This window comes from Tyto alba, unplaced genomic scaffold, assembly GCF_018691265.1.
Source record: "Tyto alba isolate M040663 unplaced genomic scaffold, T.alba_DEE_v4.0 Super-Scaffold_10, whole genome shotgun sequence".
Taxonomy (NCBI): domain Eukaryota; kingdom Metazoa; phylum Chordata; class Aves; order Strigiformes; family Tytonidae; genus Tyto; species Tyto alba.
In genome coordinates this window covers 25494718-25514854 of record NW_024881262.1, presented here as the reverse complement: position 1 = coordinate 25514854, position 20137 = coordinate 25494718, and the positions used below count along the sequence as shown (strand labels likewise).

At 40.5% G+C, this 20137-nt stretch overlaps 1 protein-coding gene across 1 annotated transcript in view; it reads left to right on the top strand.

The window, feature by feature from the left end:
* The first annotated feature begins 1673 nt into the window (after positions 1-1673).
* The window catches only part of FAM168B (family with sequence similarity 168 member B), a 23877-nt gene continuing 5413 nt past the window's right edge, over positions 1674-20137 (top strand). The window contains exons 1-6 of the mRNA XM_042795632.1: positions 1674-1931; positions 8589-8669; positions 12243-12326; positions 16404-16546; positions 17303-17480; positions 18815-18944. Of these exons, the coding sequence (XP_042651566.1) occupies positions 8600-8669; positions 12243-12326; positions 16404-16546; positions 17303-17480; positions 18815-18927 (588 nt within the window). The 5' untranslated portion in view covers positions 1674-1931; positions 8589-8599 and the 3' untranslated portion in view covers positions 18928-18944. The remainder of the gene's footprint in view (positions 1932-8588; positions 8670-12242; positions 12327-16403; positions 16547-17302; positions 17481-18814; positions 18945-20137) is intronic.

Sequence of the window (20137 nt, the reverse complement as noted above, 5' to 3'; positions counted from 1 at the left end):
TACAATTTAGCCATAGTTTGCAGAATGCTATCTAGCATAAATAGTAATACCCCTATGGTTTTTAATAATGCATGGTGGGATAACAGGAAAGGGTGTTAATCGTACTGCATATCCCTAAGCAAGGGAAATTGTAGTGAAACTAATTACCTGAGTTGAGCAGGTTTCTGGGGCGCCCTGTAACACCAGGTAATGGATGCCAGGCTCATTTGTGCAGGCTGTGTATTGGCCAGGGCTCAACCTGTTGGAGACCTTCTTTACGAAAAAGCTGATCTGCTATCTTTTATTGTCATCCCTTTAGGATCTAAGGAATTGTTGGTTTATCCCCATTTGTCCATCCAGACTGGCAGTGTGTTGCAGCAGCAGGGTTGCTGCTCAGAATACCCCTGCAGTGCACGACCGCCGGCTCTCACCAGAGGTAGGACGCTCGGCCATTTGTCTCCTACCTGTTGTGGTTTGTTTGGTTTTGATGCCAGCATCACTCTCTCCAGCAGCACGCTGGCTTATGGGTTCGTGTGCAACCTAGGATCAATTAATAACATATTTGCTGTCACGCTGGCAGTCCATTCTTTGGTGGCATTGGTCACGGCGCCTGTTCAGAACACCTCTGAACTAATGGCACTGTTTGTACCAACTTTTCTGGACAAATCCAGTGTTCAGGCTGCCTCCACATGCTTCCAAAGTTATGTTTCCCTGACCGTTGTTGAACAGTGCTGACTGTTGTCTCAGCGTAGGCCTTTACCCCAAGCACATGCAGCTTCATGGGTCGTTTTTTTAACGACTGGCAACATGAATTCTGCATGGCTGTTGCTTTGGTCTCTTTTGCTGCATGTTCAATAATGTCCATCGTGTCTGGGCAAAATGAATCTACCATACATTGCTGTCTTGTCCTGTCCTCAGCAGATAGTGCTTTATCAAAAGGTTAATTTGGATCTTTTAAGATGAGGAGTCTGTGTGTTTTGTTAGAGGATCAAATTGTGACCTCGACAGGTCTGGTTAGGTCTAAAGAGTTGCAAGGTTGGCTTCCACCCATCAGTGGGAGGATGGACAGCGAGTTAGAAAGCTCCTTGACCTAAAATCGTAAGATCTGTTTAAGTTTGCCTTGCTCATCAGTTTGCTTTGCTCAGATTTCTGAACAGTTTCATGGGTTTGCCTGTTCTGAGCAAACAAAAACGACAGAAAAGGCAAAAATTTTCACGCGGAGTTACCGCGTACACAGAACTACCACCCAGGCGCCTTACGCAGCTGCTGCTGGCACTCTCGAGGTGCTGCTTAAGCCACCTCTCTTCTTCCTCCCAAATTTCGGTTTAGACAGATCTCGCCGCTCGCCCGCGGCGCGGCACCGCCGCCGTGACCGCTCTCCCCGCACGGCGGCCGCCCCGGGCGGGCCCGGGCCCGCGGCGGTTTGCTCCCAGCGCTGCCGCGGGGCTGTGCCGGGGACCGGGGCTGCGCGGGTGCCCGGCCCCTCCTCGCCGCCAAAGCGGGCACAGCCGCGCGGCACGACCCGCGGCGCCGGAGCGAGTACCGGGGGGCGGCGGGACCCCGCTAATGGCGGCGGGGTCACGTGCTGAGGGCGCGGGCGGGGGCGGTCGTGCCCGCGGGCTTCCGTGCATGTGACGGCAGCTTCCGCACTCCCCCCCCCCGCCCTCCCCTGGCGAGGTGCGCGCGCCCCCCTCCCCCGCGGAAGTGACGTCGGCCGCCGCTCGCTGCGCAGTTGCTCGGTGCGGGCGGGCGCGGAGCAGTCGGAGCCGCCCGGTGACCGCCGACCCCCCCCCCCCGCCCCCCCTTCCCCCCCCGGCATCATCGCCCCGCTCCGCGCAGGCAGCGCCCGCCGCCGACCGACCGACCGACCGACCGACCTCGACCGACCGACGGCCGGGCGCAGCGAGACAGCCAGCGCCGGCCGGGCCGCCACCACGAAGCGCCGTAGCCCGGTGAGTGCGGGGCGCCCGGGCCCGCCGCGGGCGGCGCCGGTTTCCGGGGCCGCGCCTTCCTCCCCTCCCCGCCGCGCCGCGCCGAGCCGGGCCCCTTACGTAAAGGGAGCCCGGGCCCGGCGCCTTCCCGCGGCCTGGCGCCTCGGGCCTCTCCGCCGTTCTCCCGCAGCCATCCGGGCGGCCGCTGCCGAGGGCAGAGCGCGGCGGGGCCTGGGGCTGGGAGGGCTCCCGGCAACAGGTGCCTTGGGGCGGCGGCAGGGGACGGGCGAGCTGGGGGCGGCGGGCAGTTGCCAGCAGGGCCCGGGGCTCGTCCCCTTCTGCTTTCGGTCGCTGCCGGGAGCTCAGGTTACCCTGAGGGAGTGAGTTGGTTCTGAACGCCCGGGATGGTTGTGCTGCCGTGTTACTGGGGTCCGGTGGGTAACTTCGTAAAAATTCAGTATAGCGTCCCGAGGGGATCAGTCGGTTGGATTTTTAAATAGTCTCAGTAAGTTTCAGCTGCACGCAAAGAACTGTGAGCGGCTTGCATGTTGTATGCTGCCTCATCCCTTCTATACCTGTGAGCTGGAGGAAGGAATAAAATTTCAGTTGTCCGTGGATTTTAGGAAGAGTCCCGAGACAAAAAGTCAAAAAGGCCCGGTGCAAACTGTGCTTTCAGTGCTTTTCTAGAACGTTTGAAGCCAAACCATAAACACCAGCCAAATGATGAAATCTGTGCTTGAAGAAATGTAAAAAATTGGGTTTTAAGTGTGGGGAGGTATACGGCTCTTAGCATGAGGAGAGGTGGACTTAATTTGTTCCTAAATGTTCAGTAGTAGTGTGCACGTTACCTAATTTGACTAGACTTTCTGTCTGCTCTAATGTGATTTTACTGTAAGACATATAATTGTTAGTGTCATAAAACTTCTACGCTCATATAACACACACTTCATGACTTGTACATTTGGGGTAGTAATTACACGCTTTACCTATCAGGTTGAAAACCAGGAGGAATTAAGAGGCTTTTGGAGATCCTATCTCAGTTTGGAGCTTGTGACAGTTTCATATTATTTCAAAAAGGAACGTGGAATGCACTGAAAATGAACTTAATGAAAAAATGCTTTGTAGGATTAAAATGTACCAAGAAGCAGAGCTTTAGGATTTAACTAAAAAGTTGTGAATATGATTCCTTCATGTACTAAAGTTTTATTCTTCCAATTTTATTTTTCTTTTCTGTTTCTCATAGTTGATTAACTTTCCCTAAATTTGGCAATAGGCAGGCCTCTAAGATTCTTACTGTGAGAAATTGGCAATTTTGGTGCATTGCTCAGCTTCTTTGAAATAAGTATGTACAAGTTCTCAAAGCTAGGCAGGAGCTTTAAGCATTGGAGCTGACAACTTTTATCCTCTTGCGCAGCAGCAGAAATTGTAGACTTCAAGAAATGCTGGGCTGATTGTTTAATCTTTCCATAGGTAGTAGGGTTTTTTGAAGAAAGGTTTTGGTGAGGTTCTGGGTTTTTTGGAAGAACAGAGCAGTGCCACTAATGTACAAATAATGTTGGTTCACGAGCAGGATATTAGTATTAAATTTTAGATATAGACTCTCTTTTTGTGAATGGCATATAGAACTAATTTTGTTTTGTCTTTAATATAATCATATTGTCTATGTCCTTACTGACACTGGGTACAAGTAGTATTGGTGTTAATGTAAATGTGTTTCAACACAAAAAAACCTTATAACAATAAACCACTGCTAGAATAGGCTAACAGATGAGATTTGTATTCATTAGAAAGGATTAAAGAGTCTGAACTGCTCTGTCCTTTGTAATCTTTAAAGAAGATGCATGTACACAAAACATAGAAGGGTATCTCATTGTTTCTCTTTTATGACGAGGACATCTTATAACTTGAGCAGAGGAAGAAGACTTGCATGTGAATGATGTTTTTCAGCTTTGTATTTTACTTTATGGATGAACTTTGGGCAAAGTTGTTAATTGTCCTTTTCCAGGCTGTGGTTCTGCAGCCTCTATCTCTGCTGCCACTATTCAGTCCCACTACCTTCCCTGCACTGGAACTGATGCTGTCTTGGCCATTTGGAGATGTGTCTCGGCTCTCTCAAGCTGCTAGGAAGAAAACATAGCAACCCTCTGCTCAAAAAACTCCAGAAAACCCCAGAATTCTGCCAACCAGCTTAGGTGATGTAATTTACTGGGAGGCTAGAGTGGCAGTGCTGTCCTAGTGCAGGGAGTGGGATTGCTTGCCTGAAGAGTGGCAGTTGTGGGTATGCATTGGTTCCTGCTGGCTTCAGTTATGGGCTGCCACAAACCCATGCCCTGTTCAGAGCAAGGGTAATAACTGCTTCCTGGTAAAATTCAGTGACCTTTTCTGAGGTCTTGGATGAATGGAAGAAATGAAGTACACGCTACCTACAAATACCAGTGCAATGTGGGTTGCGTTGCTTTAGACTTCGTGAAGTTTTGAATGCCTGCTGATATGAACCCTTTTTTTTTTTTTTTTCCAAGTAATCATGACAAAAGGGCCCATTTTTGGCCTAGGGTTTGTGTCAAAGGGCCTGTTTTGGTGACTGAGGTTTTAATAGCGTAATGCAACTGTGACTTTAATCATCATCAGTTATTTGAAGAGCCGAAGTGTCCTGAACTATTTTCTTTGGCAGTGGAAATGACGTTTTCTACATTACAAACCACCAAGCATTTAGAAATTGTATTATACTTCCATTAAGCTTTGAGTGGAAATCAAATGGGTAAAACTTAAAACAGTACTAAGATGGTAATTAATTTTGGTAAGGAATTGTATGTAAGTGGAAACTGGCTCGTTTGTATTGTTTCATAGCAAACAGCATTCTGAAAGTATTCCAGGATGGATAGATGTTAAATACCATAATGACTTACTGTGAGTCTGCTTAAATTCCAAGAACGAAAGCATTAGTGGACCACAGTAGTGTGCTTTTTAGGCAGGGTACTTGGGGATTCTTCCCCAACTCTTGTGATGGAATTGTGAAATGAGCACAAAGTGACATTCACTAGATCTTGTTCTGATAGCGTTTCTGCACAACTTTGAAAATAAATAGTAAGAAAACAGATGTTAAAGGAATGTACAGTTTGTTTTACAGGATTTGCATTGATCGTGAGTTTTTTGCCAGTATATCTGTAGAATGATTTTGAAAAGAACTTCCTAGAAACGTGCTCATTCTGAGTGTAGCAGGAAAAGCTACGCACAAAAGAGTATCTGATTTGGAGTGCTAGAGCTTCAGCATTACCAGCGGTTGGCCTTTGTGCTTAGCTTCCTGAAACGTAGATTTAAGAGGAGGATGATTGTCCTGGTATCTGTACCAAGATGAGATTTAACAGGCTTGATCAAAACTGAGTTTGATTGTTTGGCTTTGGCAAGAATGAAAAGGAGAAGCATTTGCGCTTCCCAGGCATGCTTGCATAGTTTTTAATCAGAGCATCTTTAATAAATATGATTACCTTCATTTCATCTGAAAGAATTAGTTGACTGTAATTTATATACAGTTGACTCTGTGAAATTTATATACAGATGATGCACAGTAGACACTTATTTACATATACATTAACATGAGAATGCTTTGGAGGGGGTGCCAACAAAAAGGTTGAAAGCCACGATCCTTTGGGTTCACTCTGTACTTGTTTCTCTACTGTTTGATGTGGACTTGAAGCCTTACAGGGAAGTGGACTGAAAGGTTCCATATTTCAATATAACAGATGCCCTTCCAAGTAAAATTACGGTAAGAGCAGGATGATTGCAACCACTGGATAATGCTATATAATTATACTTACACATGTTGGGTCCTTCAGAGAAGACCTAAAAATAATTGTTTTTAATTAGGAGTGACCTGAAGTTTTGTCTGCATTACAAAAACTAAGCACTTTTTCTATGCTGGTGGATCTTTGCTTCTATTGCAGTGGTGAAAGATAGAGTGTGAAAGCACATACCTGTTCAACCAAGGTTGAATTTGTGTGTGTGTGTGTGTGTGTGTGTGTGTGTGTGTGTATACACATGAATTTTGAAGTATGGATGCATTTGAAGTGGAAGTTGACATTGTTTCCAGTGAGAGGCAGCTTGCAGGCTCCCCATGCCATAGCTTTTTTTTTTCCCCTTTCTTAAGTGGAATTCCTTTCTTTTAACCTGCACTTCCTTTGAGATTGTCTGCTGAGTTGTCTGACCTTTTCTACTCATTTTCTGTACGTTTTCAGGTTTGTATGCGTTCAGTTTAAGTCATCCCACAGAACATATGCCCTTGTGTTCTTCTGCAGTCATTGACTACTGATACTTCTAATAGTTGTTTTTTTTTTTCTAATATTTTACCCAAATATTTGCAGAATGCTCTTGCTCATTTTCCAGTCTTCTTTCGTCCTTTTTATTATTATTCAGAATGGTGGGAGAGTTACAGTCGTCTTCCTCCTCATTGCTGTAGAGACTACAAGGAGGAGCAGCATATTTGTAGGGATAGAGGGGTGTGGGAGCATGCTCTTTATATTTGGGTGGAAGGGTAGATCCACCTCCCTTAAGACTTCTACCCCACAACTCGGAAATGCTAAGACTGAAGTGAAGCTTGAACTCTTACGGGTTTTGTAAGCTTAGAGACAAAATGTGACAAAATCAACATTGAAAGAGGAGCAGAGATACAAATGAGAAGGAAGTGCAGGGAGATAATAAAGGAAGAGACTGAAAGTTTTCAAGTAAATGAGAGCCCTTATTTAGGGAGGAGGATACACAGAAGGAAGTATGGGAGAAAAGAACAGACTCGTAACAGTGAAATACTAGTCCAGTAAAATATGCCCGTTGGTTATGGCACAGCAGAGTTAATGCTGCTAAAACTCCATGGAGCTTCAGTGGAAAATGATGCTTTATACTTGAAGACAACGTTTCCAAAGAGACTTTTGTCAAACTGCTTTTTTTGATGTTGGTCAGGTGATGCAAACATGCTGCTCTGGGGAACTTTCTTCATACTACGCAATGTAAATGGCAGGTGGTTTGGTTTTTACTCATTCTTAATGGGATTGTGTTGGCTTGATATGTAATCAAGTATGAAGCTGGAAAAAATAAAACCAATTCTATTTAAGTTACTATTATTGCTAAGTGTGGGTATGTGTGAGAGAGTCTGAGAAACTGGTGAATCTTGTAATCTTCTTGCATTGAGTTTGGGTGTTTTGTGAAAACTGATGATAAACTTTCTGACAGCACTTTCTGATTTCCTAAATTTGCACAAGTGGTTCTGTTACTTTTGTGTACTAGGTGCTTCTAAAACTCTTGGCACAGAGATGGTTATAGTGTTACTTAAAAAGCAAACTACTTCTGTTTTATGCAGTCACTTAACACAGGTTTACCAGTGCAGCTAGACTGATAAACATAACTCAGATTCCTGCCATAACGTATTCAGTAACGAAAGTTAGTGCATGTGTAATTATGACTCTTTTGCTTCATAAACTTTAGCTACAAAATTCTGTTAAACTGTGTTAAACTGCTTAACACACTGCTCGTTTAAGTAAGACAGCTTCTCAAGGTGTAGAAGAGGAAGTGACTCAGATATCAGATACTAACAGTTAATAAGAAAGTCTGGTTTCATAGTGTGCCCACTTGTCTTGCTGTCGGAGGCTATTTGTAGTGAAAAATGGGCACTTGCAGGAAGAGAAGTGGTAAGTCTTGTAAATACATGCAGAAAATCAGATGATCGAAGATATTGGGGTTAAAATACGGGGATTTTTTTCTAAAATAGTAGAAAAGTAGTTGCGAGCAGCACTCTCATAAGAGGCACGTGTTGGGTTTGCTTGTGAGCTGTGATGCAGTGATTTATGTTCCTAGAAATACATGGGCGTACTAGAAAAACTGGAGAGGCATCTTCAATGACATTTTATTTTCTGTGGTGTTTACATAGAAGATACTTCGTAAAACAGGGGATTTGGTTTTGTTCCAGCCAGTGATGCTAGCTGTAGGTGCCTTGTCGGTCTGTGGATACGTAATTCAGAAATGACTGGACCCAACTGCCAGTGTGTCATAGGCTCTGAAGAACTTAGTGGCAGGTAAATAAATAAATAAATGTGAGCTAGCTGTCAAATACAGAAAGTCTTTTGCCAGTTACTTCTGTAATACTTGGACTGTTGACAGCTGATGAATTTAGTGCTGGTGAAGGACTGGAATCCCAGGCTTGAAATGCCAATAGTAATAGACTGCAAGTATTTGCATCCCTTGGCTACGTGCTTCAAGGAAGAAATGGGAAGAAACCAAGATTGATAGACGGTAGATAGGTGATAAGTGATTGATAGATGATAAATGACTGGGGGGAGAAGCCCAGCACAAGTGAACTCTCCGGTAGTGGGTTATAGATTTGCATGCCATGGAGGAACTCTCAGGGATGGAAATATTTTGAAAACATGCTCCACAACAGAGAATGTTTCATTCCTGAGACAGTCTCTAGCCAGTTGAGGGTTGTGAGGCTTTGAAACATTTTTCTGCAGTGACACTCTCTTGTTACAGCTACAGTTTTCATGTTGATGAGTAGTGGGATTGATGCTTTTTTCTCTGTTACTTTTTCAACTGATACACTTTCCCCTGCTCTCAGTTTCATTTTAGTTGCTGAGATTTCAAGCTTTCTCTACGCTTGAGTAAACACTTTTTTCTTCTTTTTTTTTCCTGATTCAGTTACTGAAATCATGAATCCTGTGTATAGCCCTGGATCTTCTGGGGTTCCCTATGCAAATGCCAAAGGAATTGGTTATCCAGGTAAGTAACTCTGCTTTTTAATAAGTTTCAGTTACACTGATTTTTGTAATCCAGAATAAACAGTCATTTATGAATGCCTTCATGTATGGTAACCTGTTTTGGGATTTGAGTGTTTTGTTTTTTTGTTTGGGTGTTTTTGTTTGTTGTTGTTTTTTTTTTTTTTTTTTTTTAATTTAAAAAGTGAGGTTTCAAGAGTGATCTTAGTTCAGTCAGCTATCTAACTTTGGTATCTCTTCCAAAGCATCTTATTTTAGGAGCTCTAATAATTACACCCTGCCTGCAAGAAGAGGAGTCAGTCTATTTCTGCTGCTAGCTGGCTGGCACTGTTAACCTTTCTGTCCTCTAATTTTTGTTCTTACTCCCTGTTTTATGACTGCCTGAAGCATAGCATCAAAGGTGGGACCAAGAAAATGGCCAAAAAATGTTTGTAAAACAGAAATTAAATTTATCTCTTGGTTTCTCTGCTTCTCATTTGGCTTCAAGTTTTGCACTAGGGTTTTTTCTCCTCATCTCCTAAGGTGTGTGTGAGCCGGCTTCACTTCTGATGTCCCCATAGTTCAGAAGTTGGGTAAGGCAATAATTAGGTTTGGATAGAGCATCTGGGGAAGGGTGAAGGGAAGGGCTGTGTGCCTCTGTGAGACATTTCAAGCAGTATGTCTTGATGCAGTCTTCTGGTATCTGTGGGGTAAGGGAATTATTCCATCCTGGGAGATGTGAAGGCTCTTTCAGCTCAGATTTTATGTATCGTAACCAATTAAACTTCTGTAGCTTTTACAGGGAGACTGTTTTGTGATTTAGTTGGTGTCTGTGTTGGAAAGTAGAAGTTGTTCTGTGCTGTTACTGTTTACATTCTTTGTATCTATACTACATTTTATTAGTATTTACAGTTTTAAAATTTGTATTTCAGCTTAGGTAGTACACCGGAGTTCCTATTTTCCTGTTCCACTTTTCTCTGTTCCATCTAAATACTGGTGCATAAATTATTTTTTTTACTGTTAACTTGATTACCTCAAAAACCTGATAACTTTTATTTTTGTTTTTCAGATACTTTTAATTTTTTTCTCAAACTAGTGTACCTTTCTTGATTTCTACAGTATGTATAAGGGGAAAACACAAACTGTGTTGCAATGTCTATTGAGTGACTGAGATGGTGCAGTAATAAATTGTAAAGCTGATGCTGTGTAACCATAAGTCCTGCAGGATGGTTTTATTTTCTGTAACTGTCTTAGTTATATGGACTACAGTAATTTTATATTAAGGCAAGCAGCAGTGGTTTGCTAATTAATATCAGCTACAGCACAATTATTTCTATATTTGTAATTGCTTTTTCAAGGTTTTCTTTAGCTTTAAAGATTATTATGAATTATTTAAATATAACTTTGTATTTTTATCTTTAGTAGTTTTCTAAACACAGATTGATATTAACTAGGGCTTCATTTGTACTTACAACCATTTGCACATTGAAGCTCTTGTTTATACTAATCTAAGTAGTACCTTAATTTGCTTAGAAAGATACACTATTGTAGATTCATAAATAGCAGTTTAAAAAACATTACTACTTCTAGTCTTTTATTCTACTGTTAACACATATTAGACTACCTATTGAATTATGCAAATACTGTATATTTGCCAGTCTTCACTTGGTTATAAATTAACTAAAATATATGGAATTCAAGTAGAATTGTTAGAGAAGTGCCTTAAATGTCATGCTACAAGTTGATCACTCAAAATTCAGCCTTAGAACAGCAGGTTTACACAACTGTGACCCTTAAATTCACCTCAGTCAGTAAGGTCTACAGTGTTACACTGCTACAGGTAGTTTGCTGAGCTGCCTGGTTCAGGCTTAAAGATTTCAGGATAAACACAAAACACTTCCTCTAAAATGAACAGTAGACTTGCATTTTCTGATTTCCAAAACACTTGCATGACTAAGTTTCCCTTCTTTGCCTCTCCTAATTTAAAGCTGCAGATTCTCCATTCAGAGTCATTGAATTTACATGGATTGCATGGTAATAGAAAGTAATGAACATATTGCTAGGTGGAATCTATTATTTAAAGGCACTGTGTTTCTAAAGCTGTTGCATATTTAATAGCTGTCTATATTGTACTACACCTATCAAGGAATCAATAGCCAAATTTTCTCAAATGGATAAAAGTTCTGTGTAGAAGTTAAAACTGCTGCTTGTCATAGTTACATTTTTCACAAACAACTAGTTTCTCGAGTAGTTCATAGTGCTCTGCTGTAGAGCTAAACCTGTGAAGAAAGAATAGAGGACTGAAAGCGTATACACCACAAATAATGTTGCATATATATATATACACACATAGCTGGAGTAAGATGTGAAGCTGTACTAAAGCTTTTAACTAGCAGCTTCTGAATTTGAAAACTTGAGTATTTATACTCTGAAAAGTTGTTTTGAATTGGATATGCTATTTTTACCTTTGATTTTTAAGTCTACTGCATTTCTTAGTCTTATTCATGCTGACCACCTAATAGTAGTGCCAAGTATATGTCACTTGATAAGTTTACAGAGTACTTTACAAAACTAGGTTGGCAAATATAGTCATGGGCTAAGGAATTTTTATTGTTAGGAGTAATTGCTAAGGACTCTGGGATTTATAGCGAAATAGAAACCCTTCAGATTAGAATATAACAGTTTAAAACTAGCAACTTTAAGCCTGATAGTGAATATACAAATAGTAATTGCCTTTCATCTGGAGAAGCTGAATTCTTTATATGTTGATAACAAAATGTGGTAGTAAACTGTCTTTCTAAATACAGACATTACTCAGTTTTACAGTTTGGAATAAGGTAAGCAGTTCTAGAAAAATGAATAGGATGATTAATTCAGACATTTCACTTACTACAATCAAATCAAACTTTGTATCTTTCAAGTAACTGTAGCTTTTGCTAATGCTGTTTTTTTTGCCTTATGTTGGCTGCCAGTGCATTGTGACGTTCATTCAGCCATAGTGGTTCTTGTATTCTGGTGTAGAAGTGCTTACCTATCATTTTGCCGACACCTCAGTGAATCACTTGTTACTGTTAACTGTCGCAGTACCTGCCTGAAACTGGTGGGCTTTTTTGATATGTGTCAAAAGCAACAAACGTTTTGGACTACCTGTGGTTGCTTTGTACTCTACTTGGGATATCTCTGATCTGGAGAGTCAGAATCACTCTGACTTTTAGGGATTTGCTTCTGCGGAAAAAGTTCCTTTTCTTCCAATAAATGTTTTATGTACATCGGGTCTTAAGACTCAGGGGGGAGGAGGGTTGGATAGTTGCACAAAACTTTGTTGTCCAACTAACTGAAGAGGTACTTGGCCAACTTTGAGTTTTTCTGAAACGGGGAGATAAAGGGAGAATGGCACTTGTGACTCCTTAGCTTATCCCTTCATCTAGCATTCAACTTTGGGTGGCTTGGGAGGAGCCCACTGTTTTAGTTGAAGAGGTGTGATTGAAGGTCATCTGTTAGATTATCTCAATTAAAAGATGTACAGTGAAAAATCTTTGAGAATAAAGTTAGACTGCAGTCAGTCTAGAAAATAACTTTGACATATTCTTTCTTCTAGCTGGCTTCCCAATGGGCTATGCAGCGGCTGCTCCTGCCTACTCCCCTAATATGTATCCTGGAGCAAATCCTACCTTCCAGACAGGTATGTGTAATAGGTATGTCAAAGCAGTAACCCAAAGTTTGGAAGTTGTTAGAACCAAAAATGAGGAAAAGCTGCAGGGGCTTATGGTAACGCTATACTGTGGGATAAGTGTTGCATTACTTTGAATGTGACTCATAAGGAATCATCTGATAAATTGAGTATAATCTTGTTTTAAGTCATACTGCTTTCACTTTCAGAGAAGGGAAAAGCTGAGGTTTTAGCTGTAGTTTCTATGTTACAGGCTGATTCAGGCAGAATCCTATTTTGTCTTCTGTCTGTTTTCAAAGCTCTTCTTTTTCATCCTTTTCTTAAATCTTATCTTTCCAAGTTCAGCTTGCTGCCTTCTTTCTGCCCTTAGGATTGTCCTGCACAAACTAACTATCTGGAAAGCTGGGTTGCTGGGTAAAGCTGTTTTGTCCATAGTGGATACTCAGGGGAGGATTTAGGTAACTGCACTTGCATGCTGGTCATTTAAGAGAAAAGGGAATGTGGTGGGCCTAGGAAAAGGGAGATGGAAAAACAGACAGGAGAGAAACCAAAGCACTCACCCAAGTTGTTTTCATGTAGTTCTGCTTTCGCTAATAGAAGACAATTTTGATATGCAAATGCATGAAACAAAACAGAAACTGGTAGCATTTATTTTCCACTTAAACTGGGAACATATATCTGATAGAACAGTATTCTCCCTGTGGTTATTTTGCATACTAAGGAATTCCTTACATTGCTTTTTTAAATGTAGACCCGGGCCATATTCAGGAACTCTTTCACTTTCATGTACTATGCCAGTTTTTCAGTGACACGTGTGGCACAGAACCGAATTTGTCCCTGAATGCCCTTGTGTAACTTACGGATATAGGAAAGGATGCTGCTTGAAATTAGGGAGGTCATGTGGAAGCCTGCCTACCTGCAGGATTGAAGTTCAATATATGTTATGTATGGCATTTCATTAACTTCCAGGAGACATAAAAGGGTGTGGCAGCAATTACTGAGGCAAGAGAGACTAAGTGATCTGAAACACTTGTCTGCACAACATGTTGAAAGTGTGTAGCTTTCCTGTGGAGTATTCTAGTTGGTACAACCTGTGTCTCTGTTCAGTTTGCTGTTTAGAGGCATAGCGAGTGCAGAACTGATTTTGGCTGGTCTTTGGTCTTGAATTGAGGGCAGGGAAACAGATGGTTATTGCGAGTTCCAGTAATTAAAAAAAATAAAAAAAAAAATCAATCTGTCCTTTGGATAGGGTATTGCCTCAGTGCAAGTATAGTATCTGGGGGTACCAGCTTGTGCATGCACTGCATTGCTTCAGAACTTTTTTGAAAGTGATGTTCAAGGGAGAGCAGTTCCCATCGGGGGTATGACTCGTAACATGGGAATCAAACCCTATGTGGGTTTTTATTATCAGTTTACATTACTAACAGGCCATTCAGCTTCACGATTGAGATTACCCCTGTGGTGTGTCTCTGCCTTCTGTGCTCTTCCTCAGGGTTCCTGCAGCTGCACTGAGGAGTAGCTGTAATTTTTCATTCTAGGATCAAATAACTGAAAGAGTTGCAGTTTGCAAATCCTGCTGCAGAAGGATAAAGATAAGCTGCATGTAATCAATTTACCAAATCACAAGACTGATGTTTTTATTCAGTTGATTGTTTTTTTCCTCCATGTCAGTTATGTTGTAACAGAAGGTTACATTTTCTGAGGAAGATTCTTGACCTGTTAGATTTAATCATGTTGTAAGATTAGTTTGCACTGATTAATCTCGGAGTATATCTCATGCTATATAACAAAGCTAGAGTAAGAAATGTTTTGCTTTTGTGTGAAGAAGGAATAAAGACGTATAGAAGTTGTATACTGTCTTCATATGTCCTTAATTTTTTTAAAATTAAATAAAAAGATTTGATATCAGAACTAAGAATAGCTTTAATTTTTAGCTACTCTTCAAGCTATGAACTGAAGTTCACAATGTCCAGATCTTCTAATTCAGGCAGAAAACTTGAAGTACTTTGTCATAACAGCAGGGATTTTTATATATATGTACTTTTTAAAACTTTTCTGATGTAACTGCTTGTCTGTAGAATCAAAGCTTTTGTAAATTCACATCACAGCAGTATTTGAATGTGCTGTGCCACTGCTGTTCAGAAAGGGTAACTTTTTACAAGTATCTTTCTTAAATGTCTGTGGTTTTGAATAACCGTATGGCTTACTTTTAAGGTCTTTACTCTCTATAAAGGAGAAAAAAATTAAATGGGAAGGCAGAATACTTCGTGTACCACTTTGCAAGAATGAAAGTTAAATTGGCTGTGCAGCTGTATTAGTGGGCTTTTCAAATGAGAGTGGTCTTGACTGAGGACATAGTCATAGTTCAGTAGTGATGCTTTGTGTTCAGATTTTGTAGCTGAGTTTTTCAACACAAATAGCTCCCCATACTAGAAACAGAAGTTATTCCTCAGCATGCCCTATTTGTCAAATACTTAGGATCTCTAAAAACTCAGGGTAAGTGCTGCAGTAGCTTTCTTTAGCGTCTCTAAAGGCGTTAAATTCCATTTAAAAAAACAAAACATAGTAAACCTATTTCTTCATTAGCATAACAATTTTTGGTTTGAAGGGTGGAATAAAATTGGAAAGAAACTCAGACTTCTGCAAAAAGAGTGAAGGTCATCTGTCATCACGCTGTCTGCACAGGCTGATTTTTCACAACACAACTGTCAGTGTTCTCTCTGCTATATGGCTTCAGATCTGTTCTCTGTATTGAAGTCAGCACATTCTAGATGGTTTTTAAAGTCAGCTTAATCTTTATTCTGATAGTCTCATGTTTTTCTATAATTACCAAGTGGTTTTTCTTCCTTGCATTGCCCTAGTACTAGTTTACATAATTCCAGCTACATAGAAATCGTATCTGCGGGTGCTGTGTGGCGAACCTGCATGAAACCCAAGAACTTTTCAGTGTAGCACAGTCTAGGACCATGATGCTTTCTCCAGAATAGATCATGACTGTCTTTTACTACCTTAAATGTCATTACTCGTGGATGCTGCTGCTAAGGTATTTGTATTCCCACTCTGGCCGTTAAGCCGGTACGATCTTGGGAGTGTAGCACACAGCAGCAATGATGCTTTTCATAGACCTCCTCCATGAGTCATCAAGCCCTTGTTCTGTTATCCTGAGACCTTGTCTGATGAGGGCTGGAGGAATTACAGAACTGTCTTTAGGCAGGGTCTGAGCCATCACTTGCTACTTAGCCCAGTAAAAATTGAACAGTTCCCAACGCTTACAAGGCAGACAGATTCTGGGGGCCTTAGTAATGCAAAATTCTTTCTGAAGGCATCTGAAGTCTTACTGTAATGTATAAAAATAACTCTTAAGTGATGATTAAGGGTGTGTCTATATATATAATACACAAAAAAGAAGATTTTAAGATATTGAAGTGCCTTCAAAGTCTAATTTGCAGTTGCAGTGAACTCTACAGTGTTTTAAAGGTATGGCCTTTCGTATTTATTTTAGCCAGTTCAGAAAATGCCAGAAGACAAATATGAGTAAATGTAAGTTGAAGTAGAGGTTGCAGATGGTGTGTCTCTGTTCTCTGAAAATCCATCTTGAGCTCTTTACATGATTCTGACTTTTGAAATTGTTATACTTGTGCTGTATCATCGTCTACAGAAGGTAACTGAGGTTAGTTAACCGTTACTGTGTTTTGCCAGTGCAATTTGGGAAGTGTTGAGAAGTGGGCTGATATTAACATGTGCCAAATCCTCCTGTGGAGGAATGCTGCCTAATATGCTGAATCCAAATATTTTATGATATTACTGTGAAAATCCAAATCCACATTTTTATCCCATATCCATAGATTTGAAAGGCAAATTGTGCAAAAATACAGTTAACGTGATGCTTATTTGACACAGTCAGGTATTATTTTCAGACTGTTACCAGTATTATTTAAACTCATGCTTGGATATTGAGACTAGCCTACTAAGTACTCATATGAAGATTAAGGACTTTGTAAATTAAGAAAATTGTTACCCCTGACTTCAGAATGCAGTGTACTGACACTTGTTTTTCATGTTTTTAATGCAGATTTACCTTTGTTTCAGGTTATACACCAGGCACCCCATATAAAGTATCTTGTTCACCCACTAGTGGAGCAGTGCCACCATATTCTTCGTCACCGAATCCCTATCAGACTGCTGTGTACCCAGTTCGAAGTGCCTATCCACAGCAGAATCCGTATGCACAGGTAAATGAACAAAACCAAAAAACTGTCTGTTTGGATAGTATTTTGCTTACCTTGTAATATCTGCTTGAACTCTTCACTTTACATCGCATTTATTTCTTTGTGGAAGGAGAGAACTTTTAGCTGCCTGCAGTAAGAATTCTTAATACAGTGAGGTACAGACTGTGTGTATACACTTTTACATTCTCTCACGTGACCGTTACTCTGCGTTCACTGATAACACATTCAGTCTTTGAAGAGACGCTAGATTCAGTAGTTTAAAAAAATGTGTGCTGGAAGCTTGAACTACCACATCCTGATTTAATTTTGTTAAAAATGGTCATAAACTAGATTTTTTTTTTTTTTTTTTTAAGGAAGCCTCTGTTGTGATTCAGGGATTTACCAAATCTCATAGTAGGCAAATCTTTGAAAACTGTTAGAAAATACAGAATTAAGACACTTCAGTAAACATATTTTAGGGAAACGTTTGGCCTTCTTTTTGCACAGAGGAAACTTGCCTGTTTTGTACACATTAGTTGAAGGGAATTAATAAGCAAGTATTGAGGTTTATCCAGATTGGATTAATTCCTTAAAAAGTGGCTAAAAGTTAAAAAGTTTGCCAGTAAAACACAGTTGGAACGGTTGGAATGAATGTTTTGGCTTCTGCTCTGTAAATACGTTGCATCTTCAAAATAATGCTTTTATTTCATGAAAGATGCCATCATTTATTTTCCCCACCAGATATACTGTAATTACTTGATTTACTTTTTTCTCCGACAGCAAGGCACTTACTACACACAGCCTTTATATGCAGCACCACCCCACGTAATTCACCACACCACAGTTGTGCAGCCTAACGGCATGCCGGCGACTATGTACCCTGCTCCGATTCCACCACCCCGAGGAAACGGCGTGACCATGGGGATGGTGGCTGGGACTACTATGGCAATGTCAGCAGGTAGGTGAGCTTATACATCCCCAATGTTCTCTTGATGAAGGTCTCCTTTCAGTTCTGGACAGAACACAGCTGCGTTACAAAAATGTGATGCCAGAGGCATGCTTGGCAGAATCATAAAATTGCTGAGATTAGAAGGGACTTCTGTAGGTTGCCTAGTCCAACATCTTCAGAGTGGGTCCAGCTAGATCAGTACTTGCTCAGTGATACTGTGATTGTCTCTAAGAATGGAGATATATCCTCTGTTCAGATACTAGTATTATGGTAAAATAGTTTTTCTTTATATCTGTATGGAATTTCACTGACATAAGAGCTTCTCCTCTTACCAGTGTCAAGAGACTGACTTCCTCTTCCCAATACATTTTGCTATGCCTAGCTGAAAACAGCAGCCTCTTAAGGCTGAGGAAAAAGCAGTGTTTTGAGCCTACCCCTCATATCACTGGCCTCCTTTGTATGTTGAGATATAACATTTTATGTGTTTGTGCTACCCGTAAGTCTTCTGTGTCATAGGCAGTGGTTAGGGATGTTTAGTTCCTGATTCCATACTGTTTTAGTGGTAGTGCTTCGGAGAAAGTGTTGTTTAACCAATAATCTAGATGAATCTGTGAATGTTTACTGAGGGAGTGTCGTGCTTTGTTACTCAGTGGGTCTTAACTTATGAAATGTCCACATTCAGCCAAAGGACACGCAGATCAGTAATCTAAAAAATCAGAGCCATGAGCTTGTTTTCAGATTCTGGTTTTTATCTTGTCAAATTTACCATTTTATTTGAGGAACCTGAAAACTAGAAAAGTTGTGTCACAAGCTGAGCTAACACTGGAGTTTCATTTGTGGGCAAGCTTATCCCAGGTGTTTGTTACTGTTTCTACAAAGCGCTGTAGAGAAGGACTGTTCAAATCCTGCTATCTTGGCCTGTTTTTCTGAAGTCCCTTAGCCTTTAAAAACCTATCTGCAATAATGCAATCAAGAACTAATTTATTCTCATTCATCAGTCAAGTTATCTCTACCATCAGATATTCTTATGGCATGTAAAGCCTGCTGTGGGAAAAAGTTTTGCAGTGAATAATGCTTATGTTGCAGGGTTTCTGCTAGAGCTATTTTTGAGTAATGAGTATATTTGTGTGCATTGGACTAAACATCAAAATGATCCCCTTGCATAAATGTTTGAAGGAAGATTGGGGCTGGAGTGCAAAATGATACTGGTAATTTTAGATCAGAAGATGAGCAATCTGTAATTGTTTTTAAAGTTAACTTTTTTTTTCCTCCCACCCCCCCTGTTTTTTTCCCCTCTGTACTAGAATTTGTACTTACTGAAAAAAATGTTCTCTTCATCCTAGGTACTTTGTTGACAACTCATTCCCCAACTCCGGTAGCCCCTCATCCAGTTACTATGCCCACATATCGGGCTCCAGGAACACCAACCTATAGTTATGTGCCCCCACAGTGGTGATCATCCTGGCAGTCAGTGTAAGTTACCAATTGAGACTGAAAGCAGTTAATCTTTCTTATAAATGACAGCATTGCAGGTTCTCTCGGGGAGCTTTTTCAGAAGGTAAGCAGTCTGGGCTACTTCTACAGTATTCTAATTGAGTAAGAATGCACAAAAATTACTGCTTATGTAATAACTGTTCCCTGCAAAGGAGAGAAGCCTAGTGAGACTTCTTCAGTGGTCTGTATCTTCAGAAATCACGAATCATTTTCATGGTCTGTGTTTGTTGAATATGAAAGAATGAGCCTCAGGTTTGTCTTACTACAATACATCTGGACTAGATGTATTCAGTATTTTGGATTCAGTGGTAGTTGTTGAATTCAGCAGTACTGTGATTCCTGAATGAAGCAGTATGTGCAACTTCGTAGTTTTATTTTTGATTGGCTAAATATGTAGGCAAGGTGAGTGTTTTTGCTTGCTCTGAGGGTGAATCTTTCTCATAAGCTGCTGAAACAAATACAGAACCTTGAGTTAATTTCATCTATTTGCTCTGTTTCAAGTACATATCAGTTCATACTTCTTGCAATCAGCGTGGAAAAATCATTTATAGTGCGGACCAAAATTTATATCATGGGTTTTCAAGAAAAGGAGTTTAATCTTGAAATCTAAGGTGGGATGGATTTTGGGGGCATAATGTGTGTCAAACTGACACAAAGCCTAATGTTTTGGGGATCCTCCCTTCTGTTTCTGGGGTTTTCTTTGTTGGGGTTGGGTTTTTTTAGCATAAATTGAGAACAGTTTCATTTGAAATAAGGACTCGTCAGGCAAACTGAATTAAAAATTTTCACTTTTAGTCCGTTTAGTTTATGACAAAGTCAACTTTGCTTTAACTTCATCTGGATTTCTGTTTCAGCAGTTAGGAGTCCAGAGTTCTCTGATTACAGGTGACAGTATCCCCTTGGGGTTAGTAATGCAACATCCATTTCTCATTTTGCTGTGATGCTACGTATCAGTCTGCAGATCTGAAATGTTTCACATACAATATTTTATTCAAGAATGTCATATTATGCAAGTATAAAAAGTGAGAGTTTTGCTGTGACTAAACTCATGACTGCTCATAATTGAATTTAGCATAAAACACCTTTTTAATATTTCACCTTTACTTAAGACAAAACTACTAGTGATGACAGAGAGCTGGAATGGACATGACAAGAGAAAATCAATGTAGTGA